The 27,105-nt window shown below is 30.7% G+C and overlaps 2 protein-coding genes and 1 long non-coding RNA gene across 3 annotated transcripts; all 3 read left to right on the forward strand.

Annotated features, from left to right (window-relative positions):
* Positions 1-894: 894 nt before the first annotated feature.
* LOC138348946 (uncharacterized) lies at positions 895-1,953 on the forward strand. The gene is made up of 2 exons (XM_069298554.1): positions 895-1,108; positions 1,358-1,953. Exons 1-2 carry the CDS (start codon positions 895-897, stop codon positions 1,951-1,953), a joined length of 810 nt encoding a protein of 269 aa, XP_069154655.1.
* Positions 1,954-9,943: 7,990 nt separating this feature from the next.
* Positions 9,944-11,291, forward strand: LOC112941578 (uncharacterized). The gene is made up of 2 exons (XR_003246979.2): positions 9,944-10,330; positions 10,869-11,291. It is a non-coding gene; the product is annotated as an uncharacterized lncRNA (long non-coding RNA).
* An 11,163-nt stretch (positions 11,292-22,454) lies between these two features.
* On the forward strand, positions 22,455-26,559 carry LOC138348947 (uncharacterized). Its single transcript, XM_069298555.1, has 6 exons — positions 22,455-22,490; positions 23,408-23,713; positions 23,808-23,903; positions 24,056-24,204; positions 25,924-26,293; positions 26,398-26,559. Exons 1-6 carry the CDS (start codon positions 22,455-22,457, stop codon positions 26,557-26,559), a joined length of 1,119 nt encoding a protein of 372 aa, XP_069154656.1.
* The last annotated feature ends 546 nt before the right edge of the window (positions 26,560-27,105 follow it).

Genomic DNA, 27,105 nt, shown 5'->3' on the forward strand with positions numbered 1-27,105 from the left:
TGTGTCTGTGAGATTTCAGGCATAGGTTGAGGGGGTACTTGGGCATTATCCCTTTATAAAATAATAAGTATTGTGATGTAACTATTTATAGAAAGAGATGACATATAAAATGGGGGATCCGGCTCCCCTCCATTACCCCTTCCATCCATATCGTCAAGTGCACCTCTAGATAAGCGACACATGTCTTATTTAAAATTTAAAGGTCAAGATTATATTATATTAATAATTACCATAATCATAGTTACGTCGACTAATTTTAAAAACTACTCTCTAAATTTAATAAAAAATACAATATATATCATACAAAATTAAATATTTGTTAATATCATTAATTTCATCTTATATTTTTACATTTAAATATTAAAGCTTATGATATTTAAGGTGAGAATCAACTAAATAATTTTATGTACTAGTAAACTTTATTCTTCAATGTTATACTACATTGAGGAACAAAAAAATGAAAGAATTATCAATGTTGAAAAAAACTATCAAATAAAAGATACGAAACAAAAATAAAAAATTAAAAGATAAAAGTGTTGTAAATCCATTGTATATGTGGATGATCCATTAGAGTTATCCAACAATTAATTGGATTAATGTATTAGTGTTTCCAATGTGATAAGATATCAAGGTGATATGAACCTTGATGATAACTATGTAAAATTTCAATGTGACCTTTGACAATGATATGTCAACACTATAAATAGAGATATCATTCACCATTATATGATATACTTGAATAAGAAAATTATCTCCTCTATCTTATACTTCTTGGCTTTTTCATCTTATATTCTGAGCTTTCTTTACAACACGTTATCAGCACGAAATTGCTACTTGCAAAGGTACAATATAAATATTTTTATTTAATTCACATATTCTCTCATAATTTTCATTATGTCGAATTTATCCAAACTTGAGTTTGTGGCATTAGATATTTCTGGAAAGAATTATCTTTCATGGGTACTCGATGCTGAGATTCACTTGGCTGCTAAAGGTCTTGATGCCACTATTACTCAGGGAAATGAAGCATCGAGTCAAGATAAGGTGAAGGCTATGATTTTCCTTCGTCATCATCTTGATGAGGGCCTGAAGATTGAATACTCTGACGGTGAAAGATCCACTTGAATTGTGGACTGATTTAAAGGAGAGATATGACCACTTAAAGGCAACAATGTTGCCAAGAGCTCGTTATGAGTGGATGCATTTACGGTTTCAAGATTTTAAGACCGTAATTGAATACAACTCTGTTGTATTCAGGATAACCTCCCAGTTGAAATTATGTGGGGAGACTATAAAAGATGAGGACATGTTCGAAAAGACACTTACTACTTTTCATGCCTCGAATGTGATATTGCAGCAGCAATATATCGCGAAAAGGGTTTTCAGAAATATTCTGAACTAATCTCATGTCTTTTGGTGGCTGAGCAGCATAATGCTCTTTTAATGAAAAATCATGAAGCTCGTCCCACTGGAGCTGCTCCATTACCGGAGGCAAATGTGGTGGAAGCACGTGATCAATCTGAAGTAAAAAGAGATGATTATCGGGGATATAATAATGCACGGGGACGTGGCAAAGATAAAAGACGATACCCTAATCGTCAAGGTGGTCATAATAAAAGGGAGAACAACATGAGTTCTCAAAATAACCCCTCAAAAAGTAATTGTCGTCGTTGTGGCATGAAAGGCCATTGGAAGAATGAACGTCGCACACATGAACATTTTGTAAGGCTCTATCAAAATTCCTTTAAAAAGAAAGGAAATAAAAGTGGTGCTTCCTCTTCCAATGCTCGAGCTGAGTCACATATGACTCTTAAAGATGGTGATAAGCCGGGAACATCTCAGAAATATGATAAAGATGTTGAAGAAAATTTGGCTTTAAAGGATGATGTTTTTGATGGCCTTGCTGACATTACTCATATGGAAGTTGATGACTTCTTTGGAGATCGAAACTAATGTTTGATCTTTTAGCTGGGGAATGAGATTTGTTAATATTTTACTTATGTATTTTTAATTATTATGTTATTAATGTTGAAGTATTTAAATTTCCGTTGTTAATTTTGTTTCTTCCTTCGTTTGATGTATTTTATTTTAATGAAAATTAATAGAAATCCCCAGTTGTCAGTTGGATTCAAGATGAGTAATGGAGATGTATGCCTTCTTGATAGTGCTACAACGCATACAATATTAAAAGAAAAGAAATACTTTTCTAATTTGGTTATGAAAATGGCATATGTCAACACAATATCAGGTAGTACAAAATTAATTGAGGGCTCTGGAAAAGCGACCTTATTACTATCTGGAGGGACAATATTAAGCATTGATAATGCATTATATTGTAGTAAGTCTCAAAGAAACTTATTAAGTTTCAAAGTTATTCGCCAAAATGGCTATCATGTTGAGACGGCTAATGAAGGAAAGGTTGAATACCTTTACATTACTACAATTAATGTAGAGAAGAAAATTGTGCATGAAAAATTACCTGCATTTTCTTCTGGGTTGTACTATACAAGTATAAGTACAGTTGAATCACATGCCGTAGTAAACAAAAGGTTTACTAATTTTAATGATTTTATTATTTGGCATGACCGGTTGGGCCATCCCGGATTTAATATGATGCGCAAAATTATTGCGAATTCACATGGGCACACATTAAAGAGCCCAAATATCCTTCAATCAAAGGAATTCTCTTGTGCTGCTTGTTCTCAAGGAAATTTGATCATTAAACCATCAACATTTAAGGTTGGAATTGAATCCCCTGCGTTTTTGGAACGTATACAGGGTGATATATGTGGACCAATTCAAACTGCATGTGGACCTTTAAATATTATATGGTCTTGATAGATGCTTCTACAAGATGGTCACATGTGTGTTTATTATCAACTTGCAACATGGCTTTTGCGAGATTGTTGGCTCAAATAATAAGATTGAAAGCACAATTTTCAGACTATACAATAAAGACAATCCGTCTAGATAATGCTGGTGAGTTTACATCTCAAGCATTTAATGGTTATTGTATGTCTACTGGTATAACAGTTGAGCATCCAGTTGCTCATGTTCACACTCAAAACGGTCTAGCAGAATCATTGATTAAACGTCTGCAATTGATAGCTAGACCATTACTAATGAGAACAAAGTTATCTGTGTCTATGTGGGGGCATGCTATTTTGCATGCAGCAACACTTGTACGCATAAGGCGACCAATTATCATGAATTCTCCCTATTAAAATTGACTTTTGGTCAAGAACCAAACATTTCCCATCTTAGAGTTTTTGGATGTGCGGTGTATGTCCCAATTGCTCTACCACAACGCACAAAGATGGGCCCCAAAGAAGGTTGGGGATATATGTTGGGTATGAATCTCCTTCAATCATAAAATATTTGGAGCCTATGACTGGAGATTTATTTAAGGCAAGATTTGCTGATTGTCATTTTGATGAATCAGTATACCCAACATTAGGGGGAGAACATAAGCCATTGGGAAAAGAGATAGATTGGAATTCATCATCTCTATCTCATCTGGATCCTCGAACAAACCAATGTGAGCAAGAAGTTCAAAGAATAATTTATTTGCAGAACATTGCAAATCAACTACCAGATGCATTTACTAATCTTCCAAGGATTACTAAATCGCATATTCCAGCTGTTAATGCTCCAGTTCGAGTTGATATCCCGACGGGACAAATTATTAAGGCAAATGAGTCTAGACCACATTTGAAGCGTCGTAGACCAATTGGTTCCAAGGATAAAAATCCACGAAAGAGAAAAGGAATAAATGATCAAGATGATCATGGTTTGAAAGAAATTTCTCAAGATGAGACCCAAGTCATAACACATGATGATGAGGAGGTTCGAACTTCTGAAATAATGAAATTTCAATGAATTATGTCTCGACGAGAAAGTTGTGGAACTGAAATAATGTTGTGATTGACAACATATTTTCCTATAATGTTGCTATTGAAATAATGCAACAAGATGAAGATTTTGAGCCAAAATCTATTCACGAATGTAAACAGAGAAATGATTGGCCAAAATGGAAGGATGCAATTCAAGCTGAATTGGCTTCACTAGAAAAACGTGAAGTTTTTGGGCCGATTATCCGAACACCTAAAGGTATCAAGCCAGTGGGGTACAAATGGGTTTTTGTACGAAAAAGAAATGAGAAAGGTGAAGTCATGAGATATAAGGCCCGACTCATTGCTCAAGAATTTTCTCAAAGACCTGGCATTGATTATATGGAGACATAAGATGCAATCACCTTCAGATATCTCATAAATCTGGCAGTTCATGAAAAAATTGAAATGCGTCTAATGGACGTTGTCACAACCTATCTATATGGCTCATTGGACCACAACATTTTCATGAAAATTCCTGAAGCATTCAAAGTGCCTGAAGCATACAAAGATTCAAGAGAAACTTGTTCAATAAAACTTCAGAAATCTCTGTATGGATTGAAACAATCAGGAAGGATGTGGTACAATCGTCTGAGTGAATATTTGTTAAAGAAAGGGTACAAAAATGACCTGATTTGTCCCTGAATTTTCATTAAACGGTCGGAATCTGAATTTGTAATAATAGTTGTGTATGTTGATGATTTGAAAATTATTGGCACTCATAAAGAGCTTTTAGAAGCTATTGAGTGTCTGAAAAAAGAATTTGAAATGAAAGATATCAGCAAGACAAAATTTTGTCTTGGCCTACAGATTGAGAATTTGTCAAATGGAATACTTGTTCATCAATCAACGTACACAGAAAAGATACTAAAGCGTTTTTACATGGATAACTCACATCCATTGAGTACTCCAATGGTGGTAAGATCGCTTGACATCAATACAGATCCATTTCAACCTCAAGAGAATGATGAAGAGCTTCTTGGTGATGAAACTCCTTATCTTAGTGCGATAGGGGCACTAATGTACCTTGCTAACAATACTCGACCAGATATCTGTTTTGCAGTAAGTCTACTGGCAAAATTCAGTTTCTCCCCAACAAAAAGACATTGGAATGGTGTTAAACACATACTTCGATATCTTCCAGGGACCATGGACATGGGTTTATTCTATTCCAATGAATCCAAATCAGAACTAATTGGTTACGCAGATGCAGGGTATTTATCAGATCCGCATAAAGCTCGATCAAAAACAGGCTATTTGTTTACATGTAGAGACACGGCAATATCTTGGCGATCAATGAAGCAAACGTTGGTAGCCACTTCTTCAAATCATGCAGAAATAATAGCCATCCATGAAGCAAGTCGAGAGTGCGTCTGGTTGAGATCAATGACCCATCATATTCAGGAAATGTGTGGTTTTCTTTGAAAAAGAATATACCAACCACAATGTACAAAGATAATGTTGCATGTATAGCTCAATTGAAAGGAGGATACATCAAAGGAGACCGGACAAAGCATATCTCACCAAAGTTCTTTTTCACGCATGATCTTCAACAAAATGGTGAGATAGAAGTTCAACAAATTCGTTCAAGTAATAATCTTGCTGATTTATTCACTAAGGCATTGCCAACATCAACGTTTGAGAAGTTGAGATACAAGATTGGAATGCGCCGTCTCCGAGATATCAAGTAAAGTTTTCATCAGGGGGAGCGAAATACGCGTTGTACTCTTTTCCTTAACTATGGTTTTATCCCAAGTTGAGTTTTCCTGGTAAGGTTTTTAACGAGGCAACATTCAAAGCGTATTATGAGATATGTGTACTCTTTTTCCTTCACTAGGCTTTTTTCCACTGGGTTTTTCCTATTAAGGTTTTAACGAGGCACATAATCTATGGATATCCAAGGGGGAGTGTTGTAAATCCATTGTATATGTGGATGATCCATTAGAGTTATCCAACAATTAATTGGATTAATGTATTAGTGTTTCCAATGTGATAAGATATCAAGGTGATATGAACCTTGATGATAACTATGTAAAATTTCAAGGTGACCTTTGACTATGATATCTCAACACTATAAATAGAAATATCATTCACCATTGTATGATATACTTGAATAAGAAAATTATCTCCTCTATCTTATACTTCTTGGCTTTTTCATCTTATATTCTGAGCTTTCTTTACAACAAAAAGGTCTTTAGAATTAAATGATATAAAAATTATTCCAAGAAGAAAATTAATGTGGTTATTGTACGTTTGAAGGGACAAAAATACATGTTTTCTTAAAATATTCTTTTATATATATTTTTTGTATAATAAAAGAATCATTGCTTAAAATAAAAATGTTTTTGAAGATTATTATTTATCACATTAAATATGAAGGGTTCATGTTCAACAATTTTAATATAAAAATATAAGATGAAATCAATGTTATTAAATAAATATTAAATTTTGTATGATATAATATAATTTTTGGAAAAAGGCCAAAAATACCCTTAAAGTATTGGAAATGGTACAAAATTACCCTCATCCACTTGTTGGCTCCAAAATACCCTTCTCACCCACCTATTGGGTCCAAAATACCCTTGTCATCCACCTTTTGGTTCAAAATTGATCACTTATTTAACGGTTTTATATTTGAACTATTTAAATATTTTTTTAAATACGTGGTGCTCAACTATATGTTGTAATTTAACTTATTAGTATAATTTATAAATCAATCCACTACCCACCCTATTAATAATTAAATCCCTCTAAATTAATGAACTCGTCACATTATTAATGCAAGCTACTGCCAATTGAGTGTTTTTAAAAATTATAGAAGTAAATTATCATACATTCAAGTGGTTAAATAAAAATCATCAATAAACTTAAAAGTCTGACTATGTTTACCTTAATTATTCTTACGTCTCAGTTATGTGATGTTACTTCATAGGTAAATTTTTTTCAAAATAATATATTAAAGTGTTAAAACAAATCATACATATATATATATATATATATATATATATATATATTTAAAAAAAGTACATGAATCAATTCGGGATATATTACTTCTTTACCTTTAATCATAAATTTCTAATTCTATTTTGAAAGAATGTGTCCTCCTAAATAAGCGGCTCAACCTAAATTTAATTGGGGCTCCGATTCGGACTCGAATAATTTTGAATGTCATTTTCAGAAATCTATAATTTCATCGTGTTTTAGTAGTGTTCATGACAATTTTGATATTATAATTGGATTATTAATTGAGTGAGGTTTAGTTAGTAATAAGTGTGTAGTGGGTTGGTTTATAAATTATATTAATAAATTATAATTATAATCAATAATTGAACGCCAAGTATTTTATAAAATATTTAAAGAGTTTAATTTTAAAACAATTAAAAAAATGGTCAATTTTGAAGACAAAGGTGGATGACAAGGGTATTTTGGAGCCAATAGGTGGATGAAAAGGGCATTTTGGAGCTAGTAGGTGGATGAAATGTAATTTTGTACCATTTTCAATACTTTAAAGGTATTTTAGGCCCTTGTCCGTATAAATTTTATCAAATTTAGAGAGTAGTTTTCTAAAATTAGTTGACTTACCTATGGTTATGATAGTTGCTAATATAATATAATCTTGATCTTTAAACTTTGAATAAGACATGTGTCGCTTATCTAGTGGTGCACATGACGAAATGGTGGAAAGGGGTAATGGAGGGGAGCCGAATCCTAAAATGGGAAGGAGGGTATATTACTCCTTCAGTTCCTATTTAATTGTCTCAATTTTAGATTTCACATCCCTTAAAAAACTAGACAGTATACCATTATATCCTTATTTAGTGTTAAGAATATTTTTTTTGACCAGAATGGTAAAATAACATATTTCACACTATGTTATTTTACCTTTTTGAACATTTTTACCCTTTTAACTTTCATACATTTTAATTAAAAAATGAAAAAAAGATCACTTCATTTTAAGATAAAAAAAAGATATCAGACTTTTTAAATTTCTATCAATTTAGCATTACTTTTTGTTATTTTAAAGTCAAGTTTTTAATAAATGAACGTGAATTGATAGTTTTTAATAAATGAACGTGAATTGATTTATTTTTTTTATTCAATATATATAAATTAATTATTTAATTTTTTTTTATGTTGATCAAATTTATACTTTCAAGGCTAAAAATCTCTTGATGATAAAACAAGAAGAACAATGATTTTGTTAAGTGACAAGTAGTATAAAAGAACATTTATTTTTGGTAAAAATGATATTTAAATAAGAACAGAGAGAGTATGTAGGAACATTTAATTTTAGTAAGGACGATATATAAATCGGAACAAATGAAATATTCAATATATATCTAATATATTTTTCAAATGCTTAAATTTAATATATTCAAAGAGTAATGTAATACTCCCTTTATTTCATATTAATTATATCTTCGAGATGTTTTTCATTGTTCAAAATAGTTGAATTGTTTAAAGTCAAAGATAAATTTTTGATTTTTTTTATATTTGTCCTTTTTTTTTAATGAAGTCTGATATTTTGTGTACAGCACTAATAATGTTGAATATGGTTTCACAAAAAGCAATAGTGAAAAATATAATTTAAATTACAATTTTAAATATTTTTTCTTAATAAGTGTGCATTGCCTCACAAATTCTATTTATAATATGAAATAAAGAGAGAAATAATACTCCTATTATTGATTATTTCATAAAATGTGTACCAAGTTGATAATGGACAAGTACCATTATTAAAACAAAAAAAGTTATTAATATTTGCATTTTTAAATAGGTAAATGTCAGTGAAAATCTAATATAAATTCGATAAAGCCAACAAACATTCCTCTTTTTCCTGTTCATGTACATATCTTAGACAAATTAATAAAGAAAACATGTCTTGTCTGTCAAATGAAATATAATAGTGTGATCACATTGAATTTGAACCTATTTTTCCCAAAGTTATCTAATACGAATCTCTTTTTCCCGTGAATCCTGATAAATCATTCATTTTATTTTATAGTTCTAGATGAACAAAATGCCACAAGAGTCTAAACACCTTTTTGTCTATGCCAATGCCAAATTGCTAACCAAAAATGGATTTAGCTTTCCGTCTCATTATGTTATTACTTGATCTCTGTTGATCTGATATATATTTTATTTTTTTAAATAAAAATATATTTTACTAAATTAATTTTATTAACGATAATTTACAATTTAAAAATTGACTACTTATTCAGGACTAAGGGTAATAAAAACAAAAAAAACCTTCATTAAAATAGATAAATAAAATTCTAACATCTATTTTTGATACATAGGTGAAGTAAAATAAATGTTAACTCACAGATGAATCAACTCCTTAAAATTGTAATAAAAATTTAAATTAATTTTCTCAAATAATTATAAAAAATTACTAGTTTTTTGGTGGATAAACTAAATAAAAACAATCTAATAGACTAGGGTATCATTTAAACAACAAATGTCAACCAATATCCCTTGAAATTTCTTTTCCTCTCAGCACGTCTCTCATGTTATATTATATTAATATGACTTAGAAACTATTGAATTTTAACTTCCTCAACTTCTGGCCCCACAACAAGATTCCACAATCATGGCCCACTTATCTTTTCTTGTTTCTCACCCTTTTCCATCCAAATTTACATGACACAATTTAATTTAAATTAAATAATTTAATTTTAAACGTGTATTTAAATATAAAATTTTTATATTTTTTAAACTTCATTTTAATATGCGTCACAATAATTTAACAAATTCAATAATTACTATTAAAGAAAAATTTATCTGAATTTTGAAATTCTTATTCAAATTTACATGATATAATTTGAATTTTAAAAATTAAATAATTTAATTTTAAACATGTATTTAGAAATAAAATTTTTATATCTTTTAAACTTCATTTTAACATGCGTCACAATAATTTAACAAATTCAGTAATTACTATTAAAAAAAAATTATCTGAATTTCGAAATTAAAAAAGTGTCACCTAACTTGAAACATAGGAGTAACTTCTCTTATCTTATTTATACAGAGTCCCTCCTTACAAATGAATTGAATATATCTCTCAAACTACTTCAAGTACATCAAGAAAAACTAGCTAATTAGTTTTCTTTCACATGGATTTAGGTCCAAATACTTCATGCGTGAATAATAATATTGATATGGAAACAAATGATGATGAAGAAAGTGGATGGACAACATATTTAGAAGATTTTTCAATGAAGCAAAGGGAAAATAACTATAGTTCATCATCTGATTATGATAATAATTCTTTTGGTAGCCCTTCTTTGCTTTCTGATGCTGCTTCACATGCTGCATGGAAACAAAATTCACAATCACCATTTCTCAAGAGATTGAATTTGAAGAAACAAAAAAGAAATAACAAAATTTCTGATCCTGATTTGGAAGATACTGCTAGCTCACCTGTCAATAGTCCAAAGGTCCATTACCAAAACTTTCTACTTTTTTTTTTCTATGGATCATATTCTTTTTCTTGTTTTTTTCTTGATCTATTTAGGTTCGTTTATCAATTAGGTATCAGTAGAAATATAAAGATAAAAGAAATAATTACATATGGATGGTTGTACATATTGAACAAATAATATGTCAAGATCATGTTGTTTATTGAGAATTACGTAGGGGAGACATTGAAAGACTATATCATTTTCTTGTTATTGTGGAATTTGTCATATCAAGATGGATCTTTCTTTTACTAAAATGTTAGGAGTAGTAGGGGTTGTAAATCAGACAGTAGATAACTTGTTTTTTAAATTTATGGTACTTTAATTAGGTCAAATTTATTTTAAGATGGAACTCTTGGGTTAATCCAAACTTTGATCATCAGGAAATTACATTATATATATAGTGACAAGGATTATTTTTTGTTATGTATATATGATAAATATTTGTGTTGTTTAGTGAATAATCTGATTTTGTCACAATTTTATATTGAGATATGTCTTGTTTTGTTAATAACAGGTAAGTAATTTTAAGCAGATGGACATCAATTATAGGACAGAAAATAGTAGTGGACAATTCCAAATAATGAAGAGAGTTGAGAGAAGCAACAAATCTTTTGATGGAAAAGACAATAATGGGTATATAGAATTGAAGAAGAAAGGACTTTGCTTGGTACCTTGGTCCATGATAATCAACAACCATGGCTGATCTCCCTAACATCCCTCTCTCTTCATGTAAAAATCTTCATCTTTTTGTTTTTAGGAGGGTGGGGGGGGGGGGGGGGGGGGTGTTGTAAGAAATATAGACAGAATACATCGACAACCCTTAAAATTATCAATGAATTTTATTTAGATACTTAAATTAAAATATGTTTTAATTGCACATTTGAACATGATAAAATATTTTTATTAGATATATATTTTCAATTCCAATTTTAGAAAATCATTTTTTTTGAGTATTTTCAAGCTTATATTACATAATAAGTTGATCATACAAAGTAAATGTATTATCTTCTTTCATTATATATATTAGCTTCAATGTGGGCATTCTTGAAGTCTTATGATTTATTGACAATACATATAATCTAGAGAAGTGATCAACTTATTTACGTAATAGGTGCTTCAGAATACATACAATTTATTTCTTTAAATTTTCATTTGGAAATATACTTAATAGGAAAACATTGTAAGGCTTTCAGTTATAACATGTCGTAGTTCAAATATTTAAAAGAAATTTACTGATGAATTCAAAGCGCTATTCATGTATTCTGTCAAAAATATATAGTATATGAATTGTAAAAATGTAAGATTGAATGTCTCCATCATATCATTTGTCACAAAAGGAAAAAAGAGAAAAAAGGAAGCAAAATTGTAAAATAGAGCTTCTTTTTTCTCTTTACACATGTATTATGTAAAGAAGCAGTAAAGCATTATTAATAGTAATGTTTTGTATATGAATTGTAATGTTATGTATTATTTTGGGAAGTTTGCTAATGACAGAAAATCTAAAATCATGTTTGATTAACAAATATTAATAGTAAGTTGTTAGTTTTCTATTTTTCTTGCTAGAAGATTGAGTTGGTTGAGAAAGATTTGATTCCAACATTTACTTATTTTATAACCATTAACAACAACAATTACTATATCTAATTCAATTAAGTTTATCTTTAATTATTCCTAAGAGATTGTAGGTTTTTTAAAGATTATTTCTTGTTAATCTAGGTCTATCTTTTTGTTCCCTTATAACACCTAATTAAAACACCAATATTAGAGCTGTCAATATGGCTAGCTCATCTCATTTGGGCTAATTCATATAGACTTTGACATTTTACGGGTTAGCCCATTCTTGGTGTGGGTTAGAAAACGGTCGGTTCAACTCACAAATATAAGGGCTACAGGCTTGTCGAGCCAGTTCACTTTTTTAAAAATTATATTTTCTTTAATTAAAAATATTATTATAAATATCGACAAAACAATATTACATAATGGTAATGTTTCTACTTGTCAATCAAATTTACAAATAAAATTATCTTTATAATATTTATTAAGTTTTTTTCAAGTAAAAGCATAAATATCTAAATAGAAATATCAACATAATTGTTTTGAGTTTGGACGATTTAATTTTAAATTTTAATATTATATTATATTTTTAATTAATTTTTATTAGTCCAGGACTGACTTTACTGATATTTCTCAAAAACCCATAAATCAACAGACTTATTCAAATTGGACTAAAAATCTTTTTTTTCTTAAATGTACTCCAAAAATCTTAATTCAAACCTATTAAATCCAAATTAGACCAGATCTACCCAACAAACCTAGCTCATATTAAGGACTCTAACCAATATGGTCAATTACACACTTAGGGATTGAATTTTATCCTGTGGTGAGCTTTATGGATGCAACTACTTGTTCAATTAGTCTGATTTAATTAGTGTCATTATTGTTTTTGGAGGAGAATACGAGGCACTCCCTATTAAAACTATTGACAAGGAACAAACCAATATAATGAGTACTCTTTAGTCAATTATTTTAGTTATTATATTGTGTTTTTCAAAAGTTAATTTGATTAATTTGAAAGTTAAAATAGATTATATTTATTTAATTTTAAAATAATAATCTACATATTCAAAAATTTTATAAAAAATATTATAAATTATAATTTTTTTATATAGATATGATAAAAAAATATATTTTAAAATATTAGCTAAAATTTATATTGTTTAACTCTTAAAATGGAAACTACGATAACTAAAAGAAATATAGAGAGTAACTAGTTTGACCAAGCTTCTGTAATATTTTAAGTGTGTTATTTCTCAAAAGTTTGTTCCTCATGAAAATACTTTTAAAAAAAACATTTTTCAAAATAAGTTGATTTTAGAAGACTATCCAAACATTCTAGCAATAACTTTGACCAAGAAGCTATAAAACTACTTTCTAGTTCAATTTCATAGATACTTAATAGACAATTAATTGTCCTTCAATCATACTTTTTCGGTCTCAAATTATGTGTTATAATTTTTTTTGAGCAATTTTCATATATAACAAATATAAAAATCATATTATATGTTATAGTTGTAGTTTGCATAATTGAGCTTCATAACAAATTTTATGTTTGCTATGAAACTTTTGATTTGTATAACTCGCTATAAACATCCAATTTTATACAAATTGTTCAGTTTTATATAAATATATTTATACATTGTAATTTGTATAATAAAATCTGCATTTGTATAATTATAAGTGTATAAAACGATAATATATGTATTTATATTTGTATATATACTTTTCTTTTGTTTTATACAACACAAACACATTTTATACTGAATTGTATGGAATGACTAATTATATACCGAGAATGACTAATTGTATACCGAATCAGATGATAAAAAATGAATGTTTGTTACAAATTACAATTAAAATAAACTATGGCTATAACATTTACTTTGAATTAATAATTTGCTATTTTCATACAATTTTCTCTTCTTTTTATACCTACGTAAAATACTACTTCCTCCTTCACTTTTATTTGTCCACTATACTAAAAAATATTTTCATCTTGTCATTTTCAACCTATTAAGCCTAAAATACCCTCAAAGTATTGGAAATGGTAAAAAATTACCCTTCATCCACCTATTGGTTCCAAAATGCGCTTCTCATCCATCTATTGGCTCCAAAATGCCCTTGTCATCCACCTTTGTGTTCAAAATTGATCACTTATTTAGCGATTTTAAAATTAATTTTTTTAAATATTTTTAAAAATATTTCACACTGATTTAATTTATTAATATAATTAGTAATGAGTGGGTAGTGGATTGATTTATAAATCATACTAATAAGTTAAATTATATCAAATAGTTGAGTGCCAAATATTTTTTTTAAAAAATATAAATAGTTTAAATTTAAAACCGTTAAATAAGTGATTAATAGGTGGATGAAAAAGATATTTTGGAGCCAATAGGTGGATGAAGAGTAATTTTATACCATTTTCAATAAGGTCCTTTTACGCCTATTAAAAAAAGGGAAAATTGTATATAATAGCAAATTAATAAATTAAAATAAATGGAGTAGCTAGGGTTTGATTTAATTGTGCTCCATAACAAACGTTAGCTAAAGTTTGTCAGGCGTCTCTCTCCCAAAAGTCTTGCTCGCCACTCTCCATTCTCGCTCGCCTCTCTCGCTTTTATACACAGAAGTGTATAAATTTTGTTTCCGTTTTGTATAAAGCGAGAGAAAATTGTATATACACATGCAAAAATATATATCTTCGTTTTATACACTTAATTATACAATTTACAAACATTTTACTTCAAATATTGCAGAGAAAAAGGCCAACGAATTATACAATTGCGAATTATACAATTGCAGTGAAATACAATTTTCTCTAACTTTATACAACAGAAGTGTATATATTGTGTTTCTGTTTTTGTATAAAGCGAGAGAAAAACATATATCTTCTTGCTATACACTTATAATTATGCAATATACATACATTTTAATTCGATTCAGCTTTATGCAAAACAAATTTTATAAAAATATTGCAGCGAAATAGACAGCGAATTATACAATTGTGCATTATACAATCGCAGTGAAATATGATAGCGAATTATACAATTACAGCAAAATAGGCCAACGAATTATACAATTTAGGCCAGTGAATTATACAATTGTATATATATAACTAATTATACAATTTATGTTTGCTATGGAGCGCAATTATACAAACTTTGCTATAGCATACAAATATAAATTTTTTGTTTGCTAAATGTGAAAGTTGCCCTTAAAAAAACGTATTTGTTACATATTTAACTCTAGTCAACATTAATTACTATTTCTCGAATAATTTTTCTTTTAACACCTAAAACTGAAAATCAACCACTACAAATATTGCGATTCATATTAATCATTGTCTTCCATTGAACGCAAAATCCGAAGTAAACCCGAAAAGAAACAAAGAAAGTAAATAGAGAGGGTTTTAATGGTTTTACTTTTCATTGATATTTGATCATCATAACTTTATTCCATTATCGGGGTACTTGTTATATTCTAACTTCAAGAATAATTACTATCAAGAATAAAATAATAAAAAATAATTAATTTTATCTTACACTTTTAAAACAACAAATAATTTTAAAAAATTACTTTTTTAAAAATGATGATAGATAATTTCATAGGAAACGCTCGGAGTAATTATATTTCCCATTTCAATTTGTATTTTACTTTTTTATTTTGAAACCTAATTTGCATAAAAATTTGACCAAACATCTTAAATGCTTTTTTTTTTTATAGCTGGTGAATATGTAAAATTTTAATAATCTAGTTTGAATTTCATACACCAATCCCCCTAGACCAACCATATTTCCCTACTTTATAGGAGCAAGGAAAAAAGTGCAATTACAACACAGCTCTTTTATTTTTGTCTTGCGTTATTTCAATTTTATTTCTTATATTATTTGACTACAAATATTAAATCTTCAATTAATTAAAAAATATGGATCAAATATTAATTATTCCCAATATTTGATGCGCCGGAGAAATTACTGAGTAGGCAATGCTTATAGTAGCGGAATTTATCTATTCCTTTTAATTAAACTTTTTCAATAATAATTATGTTAAATGTTTAACATCGATTAATTTGAAGAATCAGTATCATACATTTCAAAGTAACTGAAAATTTAATGTGCTTAGTCGAATAATTTACTGAAATTGCAAAAGGACTAAAATGTTATTCACCCTTAAAGCTATGTACTTCCAAATTTAAGCAGACCACATAAATCATGACTTTTAATTGATTAAGAAAACCACAGCTTATTTCTTTAGCAACTAATTATTAATGAAGAAGTTTTGTAACACTTGCATCTCATTCAAGCAATGCATTATTATGAAAATGATATGCACATAAATTTGTATAACTTTACTTTAAAAACAACTCTAGTCTAGACTAGTAAATAGGGAGGAAAAGTTTAGTGCAACCTAATTGACAATTAATTAATTAAAAATTAATTTCTTGAAGCTAGGTGCTTGTCATCATCAATTACTTAAAATTTAGAAATAGAAGACCCCTCCATGTGCACACACGTAATTTCCCTAATAGAGTCCACCCTTTGTCACAATCGTTTTGATCATTTCATTACCTTCTAATTACTTTTTCTTAATTCTTCTGTTGATTAGATATTATTGAATAATGATTTTGATAGTCATGGTGATGACCATGATGCTGACATTTTAACAATAAAGTTGATTTAAAAATATATACAAAGGTGCAAGTACTCTAACAATTATGTTTATTATAATCCTAGAAAATATTGAGGAAATCAATAGGAAATCTCCAATCAAAGCAAGTTGCCAATTAATTAAAAGATGTATTTCTAAGAATAACAAAGGAATCATAAAGTTAATTTTGTGCTTTCACCTGAAATTTTTCTTTCAATTAATCAGAGTGGTATATGTGTTGAGTTTAACTAAGGTGTGAATTGAATAATACGAGGAATTTTAATGAAGAAAAAATGAAAAGTCAGTTGTCCCTTGTTGGAAGAATAGAGGAAAAGTTTTGTCATTATATAATGAAACATTTCTATTAGCTGGTTAAGGGTGTACAAAATTAAATTAAAAATTGAATTAAACCGTGAATAGAATCAAATTGAATTTTTTTTAACTAGTGGTTTAGTTTGACTTGGTTTGGTGTTGAAAAAAGCCTCCGATTATATTTGGGTTGGTTTGGTCTCAACTAAAAAAAAATCAACCCAACATTATATATATAATTTTAAAAATTTATTTTTTACGTAAAAATACTTATTTTGATATAATTTTAAAATATCTATTATACCTTTTCATAGTTTTTATCTGTTAATATATTTATATCATGTTTGGAAGTTAAAATTCTTAATGATCTAATAAAGATGGTAGTTCATACATGTTGGTAAATATAATAAAGTTTAAATAAAAATTAAATTAATACTAATGCAAAAAGAAAATCAATTCAAAACTAAGAATGACAATTATATTGAATATTTATTTTTTAGTGTTACATAGATTTAGACAACTAAAATACATGATCTAATTTTACTTTCTTTTAATATTTAGTTATTCAACTAATACTTACTAAACTTATTTTAGCTTGATTTAGTACTTTAAATTATGATCAATTTCATTATGACTTATTAATTTGTAATGTTTTTTTTACGCGATTTTATTATTATTTTTTTTGTTGAATATTTTAGTGTCATTAATCATATCATATTTTTTGTTATTTTCTTGAGAAATAACTTAGATAGTTGTATTTTGGTAGGACTAAAGAAACATATGAAGTACAAGTAAATTATATGTTTGTATGAATACTTTATCTAAAAAATGCGAAAATCCGAAACCCCCCCAAAAAATCCAAAGTTAAAAAATCCGTGGTTTATTATTTTGGTTTGGTTTATAAATTAAAAAATCCGACACAAATGGTTTGGTTTGACATTTGAGAAATCCGAACCAACCTGGTCATGTACACCCCTAAAGGGGTTAAACACATTCAGGGCCGTCTCAACCATAAGGCCACTAAAGTAATCGCTTGTTGCCCCAATTTTTTTAGACCCCCTATTTTCTCCCAAAGATGCATATCATGTATTGATAAATATGAAGAAGAAAATTGTATAGAAGTTATTATTGAGAAAATGAATATTATGTAGTTGATTGTAGTATCTTTTTTAGATTATTATGTGACTAATTAATTGTAGTATCCCTTCTAGTTTCACATGTGACTATCTAATTTATCGTCTAGCTCATTTATATTCTGACGATTATCATGAACCAACAATATTGTGTTGTATTTACTTCTCTTTATCCTCCTTTTACTTTTTTCTTTTTCTTTCATTGTTGAATATTGTGAAGTCTCTCAAATGCTAAAACATTCTACATTATGTAAAGTTTATTATTATGTGTTTATATAAGGAAAAACGCATAAGTATCCCTCTAGACTATGATCGAAATCACAGAGACACACATTAACTAAATTAAGGTCCTATTACCCCCCTCTCTCCCCCTCCTCCTCCCCCCCCCGGACATATTTTTTTGGTCATTTTGTGCACCTTTTTGGCTTACGTGGCATCCAAATATCTCCCACCGTCTCAATTGCGTGGATTCATGGAATATGCCATGTAAGACAAAAGGTGTATAAAATTACAAAAAAAAGAAGAAGTCCAGGGGTGTAATAAGACCCTAGTTTAGTTAAGATGTGTCTGTGAAAATTCGGCCATAGTCTAGGGGGTACTTGTGCCTTTTCTTATTTATAAAAAAATCAAACTTGTTTTGGTGTCTTATTCAAATTTCATGTTTTATTATTCTAACTTTATATTACATAATTTTATTGAAAATTTACATTATTTGCGTTCTTACTTCATAATGTCTACACATATCATGTCTATCCAAACCTCATTTTTACGATTACACTGAATATGTTATAATTATTCAATTTATATTTGTCAACTAAAAACAATAGGACCTCTTTTTGTAAAATTTGACTTTAGGCCCCTAAACTTATTGAGTCGACCATGAACACACTGAGCTCATTATGTTGTTGTCACTCGCAATTAGCATACAAAATAATTTATTGATAATTTTTTAGACAAAATTTCTTTGCCAGTCTCATTAATTAATTTATGTTCCTTCCGGATAGATACTTCCTTCCTCAAAAGACACTATGCCTGTTCTGAACAGGTGAATTTGCATTTATTTAAATCAAATCGCTAGTTATAAATAAAGAGATCCCTTTTAAGTTTTTACATCGATTTTTTTGTTCTTCTACATAAATTTTCTCACAAACAACGTTGAGTCTTTGAGTGATTTCATATATGATTTTTGAGTTTGTTGAAGTTAGTAAAGTTTGAAGATCCACTAAGGAGATATGTCGAAAAAGTATTGAGCCGAAGTGATTTGATAGGATATGAATATATTTGCCACTCATCAAGGACATAATCATGAATAAGAAGCTATACATTGAGGACGAGGATGGAGTAGAAAGTTAGTATGTAGTTGAGTCTTATCGATCTAGTTTACTTATCAATGTTGTTATTATATATTAATTGTCTTTATATTATTCTTCGATATTAGTATTATTTGATATGTTTTCTTTGATTCACTTATTATTTTTTATCGCTATTATTAAAATCTTTTTTATTATTTTTGACATGACTTCTCACTATTATATATATTTATTTTATATCCGTCAAGGTCTACCAAAAATAATTTCTGAATCTTTATTATTAGGTGATAATACAACTTTTTGATAGATTGCACTTCAATTTTAAGTTGTCATTAGTGACAATGATGGAAATTAATGAGTAATAGTAACTAAACTAATTAGTGATCGATCAAATGAGCTCAAGTATGATGGAACGTGCAACTACTATATATGCACACGATAAATCCAAGAACCATGACATGTAATCTTGTATAATCATGCACATGATTAACGTTGTCAATTCATAATCCATTTAGCTTCTACATATATTAGAATAAAACTGTTAAATTACTTTTTTATTAGCTAGTTTCTTGGATGGTAACAAAATTTATGAGAATATTTTAGTAAAATTATATTTGTTTTTTGTTCAACAAAATCACTTTTAACTTATGAAGATATCCTATCTGTTGAAAATATGTCTCAGATATTGCAGAAATAAATAATTAGCTACTTTTAGGATTTTAAAATTATGTTATTAGAGTTCTATTTGACTTATATTTAGGAGTTTGTTGTTTAGTTAGGAACTATATCTATAAATGCAAGTCTGTGGATTATTAATGAAATAATTTCCTTTGATAATACTACAATATTTTTCTCTCAAAGTCATTCTCTGTTATTTTCTTAATTTCTTTATTAAAACCACCAATTTGGTATCAAGAGCCTTTTTCTTGAGGGACCTGTGATTAGAAAAATGAATTCTGAAAATAATTTATCATGAATGACTCATCCTATGTTTGATGGTGAGAACTATCAATTATGGGCTGTGAGAATGAAAACTTACTTGGAGACTCTTGATCTTTAGGAAACTGTGAAAGAGGATTATGAAATTAATCTGCTATCAAATAATCCTATTGTGGCCCAAATCAAGAGTCATAAGGATTATTTTCTTTTATAATACTTTGTTGGACCTTGATATTTGAAGAAATGTTAGGGTGATCCTTCATTAATTGTACCAACTGAGAATGTTGAGATTAAGAATAGCTTATCCTATGAGGAGATTTCTGTTCAAATTTTGGATCATCAAGTTTACAAGTTTAGAACAAAGGAAGTTGCATCAGTCAAAGTCCTTTGGAGGAATAAGTTTGTTGAAGAAGCAACTTGGAAAACTGAAGATGATATGAAGAGGAGATATCCACATCTCTTTAAATACGAAGAGAATGCATATCAAGGTACTAAGTTCTCTTCTTAGCACATTATATGACTATGTGTAAGCATGTATTACTTGCTTTTGTTGGTTGAGTGCTGAAATGACGTTACTAACCTTAGTTTAGTGGAGAAATTCTCATTCGAGGGCGAATGTTCCCAAAAAGAAGATATTGTTACATCTCATAACTTGAAATAACTAAGAATAAACTAGGAAACCAAGGACAATCATTTTTGGATATAAAAGAGAAATCTGGAAAATTTCCAGATTTTAAAAGTAGGTTTTTGGTCATTTTCAAACGGCCATAACTTCTAGCTCAGGATGATTTAGGGAAAGTTATTATATGGTTGGGAAGACCTTGATGACATCTTTCCAAAATCGTCAAGTTTGCAAAATTACGATATTGTATGAGGGATATATGCCTATCAGAAGTTTGGCTATTGGATTGAGGAAAATCCAATCTGGATTTTAGTAAGGGTAAAGAAGTATTTTCACCCTACTATTTTATAATTTGTTTTAAGGGTTTATTAGGGAAAAATTTAAGCCTTAAGTCAGTTTTTAGAAGATTTAATATACTTAGGGCTTGGGAGAAAAGAGCAAAGAAGAAGGAAAAATGAGAAAAGACCAAGGTTTCACCTAGATCGTTGAGTGAGTTTTGTCGGGGGTGATCCCTTTCAAGTATGTGAGATCTTTATATGATGGGTTCTTCCACCCACACAACAATATGTTTAATTCATCGCAATTAGAATAGGTTAAATTATGAAAATTGAATTTCTTGAAAAATCGTTAAATTCTTGTTTGTTGAGTTGTGGTATACCTTTGGTTGTTTGATTCGTGTTTTCAGGATGTTTTACGAGTCCAAACTATTGGGTATTTAGTATTTAGTGATCCTAAGTGTTTGGGGGAATATCCATGGAAGTTTGGGAGGTTTAGATTTGAAAATCAGAGAAGAAAAGTACGAAAATCCGTCTGACACAACCTGGGGCATCGTGCCTATGAGAGCTCCTCTAACAGACTCTGGCGCCCCGTGGCTCTCAAAGTTCCAGGGTCACCTGGATATCCCATTTCTCCCCCATCTTTTCGTGCTAGTTCCTAAGTGATGTACCTAGTATTCCGAGTTGATTCCAACACTCTAAAGTATATCTAAACATCATGAAATCATCCATAAACATGAGATCATGATCCTTTAACTCCTTAATCTAATTCAAGGGAAGTTAAGATCAAGGTCATATAAGTTTAGAGTCAAGTCTAAAAGTTAAGAAACAAGTCAAAGTAAGTTCCTAAAGAATTCAAGAGTCTTAATCAAACATTTTAACTTTTTTTTAAGGTTCAAGCAATGAGCTGAGCAAAGAGTAAAGAGTTGAGTTAAATTTTCAAGAGTTATAAGGGAACTAATTAGTCCTTAAAAGATTAAACAAATTGTTTTCAAACTTTTGAGAAAGAAATGAAGCTAGAATTCCATTGTGCTTATGACTAGTTTTAGTAAAAGAAAAAAAGGAAACTATGATTTCCAAGAAAGCTTTTGAAACTAAGTTTGAGAAATTATCTCAAACTATAGAAGAAGTTGTTTTAAAAACATATGAGCTGAGTATTTTGGGAGTAGTATGAGCACTGATATGGTGATGCGAGTTCATATTAACTCAAGTTTCCATGAATCATGTAGCCATCATGGACAGATAAAAGATCATACTTTTTAGCATAGACTAGTAGAGCTACTTAATAGTTCACATTCTATACCGATGGCGAGGTTTAGAACGATCCTTTTGCAACGTGAGGTAATACGTTGTACAATCACTTAGACTCATAGTGATGGTTGTCGGTTATAGAATCTCCCACAGAAATTATATGTATTTTATATATAAGTAAAGTTGAGTTTATTATTTTTTTATCTTTAATTAACTAAGTGTTTACACTATTTTACAAGCTCTCTTTATTTTGCATATTTCCTTATTTCTTTATATTGAGTTGTTATTTCATGAGTTGAGCAGAGCCAAGGTAAGTTCATTCTTACTCCTTTAAAGCTTTATAGTTGTGTTTAGAATTCCAACTCTCATACTCGTACATTCAACATACTGATGCCATTTGGCCTGCATCGTCTTATGATGCAGACGCAGGTAACTAGGATCAACACAAAGCAGTTCGTTGATCCAATTGAGCTCCATAATTAGTGGTAAGCCTCCTTGAGGATCCTTGTTATGCTTTCTAGTCTTTTTATTTCAGAATGTTGTGGGGTCTGTTCCAACATTCATCAAAGTAGTTATAGAGATTTCATAGACAGATGGAGTTAGTTCTTTAGTCGTTTTATTTTACTTGTAAACGATAAGACTTGAGTTGCCAGTTTGGCTAAGTATTATTTTTAAGTTTGAGTTATCTCTTGTGTTTAAGTCTTTCACTGAGTTAAGTAAGTTAAGCCAAGGGTTCACTTAAGTCCAACAATGATCATTAGGTGCGGACCACGTCCAGGGTATAGGCTTGTGGCATGATAAACTTGGTATCAGAGCATAGAGTTCAAGAGTCCTAGGTAGTCTATGAATTTGTGTTTGTAGAGTCTTAGTCATCGGTGTGAAGCGCGCCATATCTATGATTAGGAGGCTACAACATTTAGAAATTTCTCACTTCTTTCATATTTCTTTCGTACATTAGAGTTCATCTCTAAAAGTCTCTCTCTAATTCTTGCTTGTACGTGTTACAGATAATAATTTCTCCACGAAGAGATGTAAAAGGTCGTCCAACTAGGAGAAATGTAGAAGCCGAGGAACAGGAGTTACCTAATGCTCCTGAAAAGAAACCTCAAGGGGTGGTTATGAATGTTGAGTTCTGTGAGGCTATCCGAATATTGAGTCAAGCTGTGACCAACCAAGTCGGGCAACAAAGAGTAGAACGACAAGAAGGGGCTGACACTTCAAGGATTTGGGAATTCTTCAGGATGAATCCCACAAGCTTCACTGGTTCGAGCACTACCGAGGATCCGAAAAACTTTGTGGAAGAGTTGAAGAAGGTTTTAGATGTGATGCATGTGGTTGGTGATGAGAGAGTTGAGTTAGCTTTATATCAACTAAACTGTGTCTAGAACTTGGTTTGATCGTTGGAAGGAGCGCAGAGATAAGGATGCACCACCTTCGTGTTGGGTTTGCTCTGAGGAAGCTTTCTTGGGGCGTTTCTTTATCTGGGAACTGAAAGAACCAAAGGTACGGGAGTTCCTTACTCTTAAATAAGACTCCTTGAGTGTGCATGAATATGGGTTGAAGTTCACCCAATTGTCTCGCTATGCTCCTGAGATGGTTAAGGATATGAGGAGAAGGATGAGGTTTTTTGTTTCTGGCTTGGGTTGTGCATCAAGCAAAGAAGGAAGGGAACAATGTTGATTGGGGACATGTACATTTCAAGGTTAATGGTCTATGTACAACAAGTTGAAGAGCAGAAGCTGAGGGACATAGAGGAGTATAGGAACAAGAAAACTAAGAATGGGACGAGTCTGGTCAACATAAGGTTGACCACAATTTCAGCAATAAAAAGGGGAAGCACCATCATCTTCTAGTGCACCCGCGCCCAGAAACAAAGGTGAGCACAATGTCTAGAATTAGCAAAATTGTAAGGCTAAATCAGCTCACTCTCAAGGTACTATGACACAAGGAGGTAGTTGGGATCTTGCATGTGGTAGGTGTGGTTGAATCGATGCTGGTAAGTGTCGTGATGGTCATTCGGGCTGTTTCAACTGCGGCCAAGAGGGGTACTACATGAAAGAGTGTCTCAAAAATAAACAAGGAGTTTTTAATATGGGCAATAAAGACTAATTCTCATCAGTTGCTCCACCAGACAGGGCTGCACCTAGAGGAGCCACTTTTGGTACTGGCGGAGGGGCAAACCATCTCTATGCAATCACTAGCCGCCAAGAGCAAGAGAATTATCCAAATGTTGTCACGAGTATGATCAAATTATTTGCTTTTGATGTTTATGCTTACTAGACCCAGGAGAAAGTTTATCTTTTGTAACTCCTTATGTTGCAAATCAGTTTGAGATGCTTCCTGAAAAACTTTGTGAACCCTTCTGTGTTTACACATATGTTAGGGAGTCTATTCTAGCGAAAAAAATCTATCATGATTGTTCAATTTCCATCAATTACAAGTATACCATGGTTGATCTGGTTGAGTTAGACATTGTAGATTTTAATATCATTTTGGGTATGCACCTGTTATGCGTCAATAGATTTTGAAATCGATTTTTCAAGTTCCAAATTCCTAACAAGCCATTCATAGAGTGGAGTAGTAGTTCAGTAGTGCCTAATGGTCATTTTATTTCATACCTTAAGGCGAGAAAGTTAGTTTCAAAAGGGTGTATCTATCACTTAATCCGAGTTAATGATTCAAGTGCTGAAGTACCTTTCCTTTAGTCAGTTCCTATATTGAAAGAGTTTCTAGAAATTTTTCGTGATGATCTACCCATCCCTCCTAAAAGAGAGATAGATTTTGGCATTGACATCATCCCAGATACTCGTCCTATATCTATTTCACCATACATAATGGCACAACTAGAATTAAGAGAAATAAAAGACCAATTGAAGATATGTTTTATCCGACTAAGTGTCTCACCTTGGGGAGCTTCGGTCTTGTTTGTGAGAAAGAATGATGGTTCCCTTAGGATGTGCATAGACTACCGCCAATTGAATAAGGTGACTATCAAGAATAAATATCCTCTTTCAAGGATAAATGATCTTTTCGACTAGTTTTAGGGTGCTTCATGCTTTTCGAAAATTGATCTTAGATCAGGCTACCATTAGTTGAAAGTTAGGGAATGTGATATTCTATAGATAACTTGTAGAACCAGGTATGTGCATTATGAGTTTTTGGTTATGTCCTTTGGGTTGATCTATGCGCCTGCAACATTCATGGATTCGATGGACAGAGTCTTCTAACCTTATTTAGATCTGTTTGTCATCGTCTTTGTTGATGTCATACGGGTTTATTCAAGAAATGAAGAAGATTATTCTAGTCACCTCAGGATTGTTCTACAGACTTTCAAAGATAAGGAACTATATTCCAAGTTCTCAAAGTGTGAGTTTTTGTTTAGGTCTTTGGAATTAGTGGGCCATATACTTTTCGGTGATGGTATTAGAGTTGATAGATAGAAGATAGAAGCAGTTTAGAGTTCGCTTAAACCCACATCTCCAACAGATATAAGGAGTTTTTGGGGTTTGGCTGGGTATTATAGGAGATTTGTTGAATGGTTTTCGTCTATACCGTCTCCTTTGACCAAGATAACTCAGAAGATAATCAAGTTTCAATGGAATGAAGCTTGTGAGAAAAACTTCCAGGAATTGAAAAAGAGATTAGTTTTGACCTTACTAGAGGGTACTCAAGATTTTGTGGTGTACTGTTATGCATCGAGAGTTGGTTTGGGCTATGTGTTGATGCAGAATGGAAATGTGACAACTTATGCCTCCAGACTTTTGAAGGTTAATGAGAAAAATCCAACTCATGACTTAGAATTGGCTTCAGTACTGTTTGCCTTGAAGATATGGCGCCACTACTTATATGGTGTTCATGTTTACATATTCACGGATCAAAAGAGCATCCGATATGTATTTACTCAAAACGAGCTAAATCTTAGACACATGAGGTTTGTCATAGGTGTGAAACCTGAACTCCTCTAATTTGTGTAGCTTTATTTTTCTCTTCCTTCCAGCTAACTCAACATCCAGATTCAGCTTTTTGGTTGCTCAATATGCCTTATGCTCCATTTCAGCTGGTAGGTGATAAGTTTTTCCGAACAACATTCGATAAGGAGAATTTCCTATCAGTGCCTTGTATGCAGTACGATATGAACACAAGTCATCGTCTAGGTTGATAGCCCAATATATTCTTTGGTCATTCATAGTCTTTTTGTCGATCTGGTTGACCTCCCTATTTGACACTTCCAGCCGCCCACTAGTTTATGGATGATATGTTATAGCCACTTTGTGTCTCACTCTATATTTCGCTAACAGATTATGCACTAAATTATTAATAAAGTGCATACCTCCATCAGTGATCATAGCCTTTGGAGTTCCAAATCTGGTGAAGATGTGTTTCCGGATGAATTTCACAGCCACTTTTTCTTCATTAGATTGTAGTGCCACCGCATCCTTAGAGACGTAGTCCACTACGACTAGGATGTATTGATTACCATGGGATGATGGGAATGGTATCATTAAGTCTATCCCTTATAAATCAAATATCTCAACCTCCATTATGTTTATCAATGGCATCTCATGCAATCTAAAAATGGTGCTATCCTTTGACACTAACCACAAACTTTTACAAACAAAGCAACATATTTAAATAGAGTAGGCCAAAAGACACTAGATTGCAATACCTTATCTGCAGTTCGTTTGCCTCCATGGTGTCAATCATA

Source organism: Solanum lycopersicum, chromosome 5 (assembly GCF_036512215.1).
Source record: "Solanum lycopersicum chromosome 5, SLM_r2.1".
In the NCBI taxonomy this organism is placed as follows: Eukaryota; Viridiplantae; Streptophyta; class Magnoliopsida; order Solanales; family Solanaceae; genus Solanum; species Solanum lycopersicum.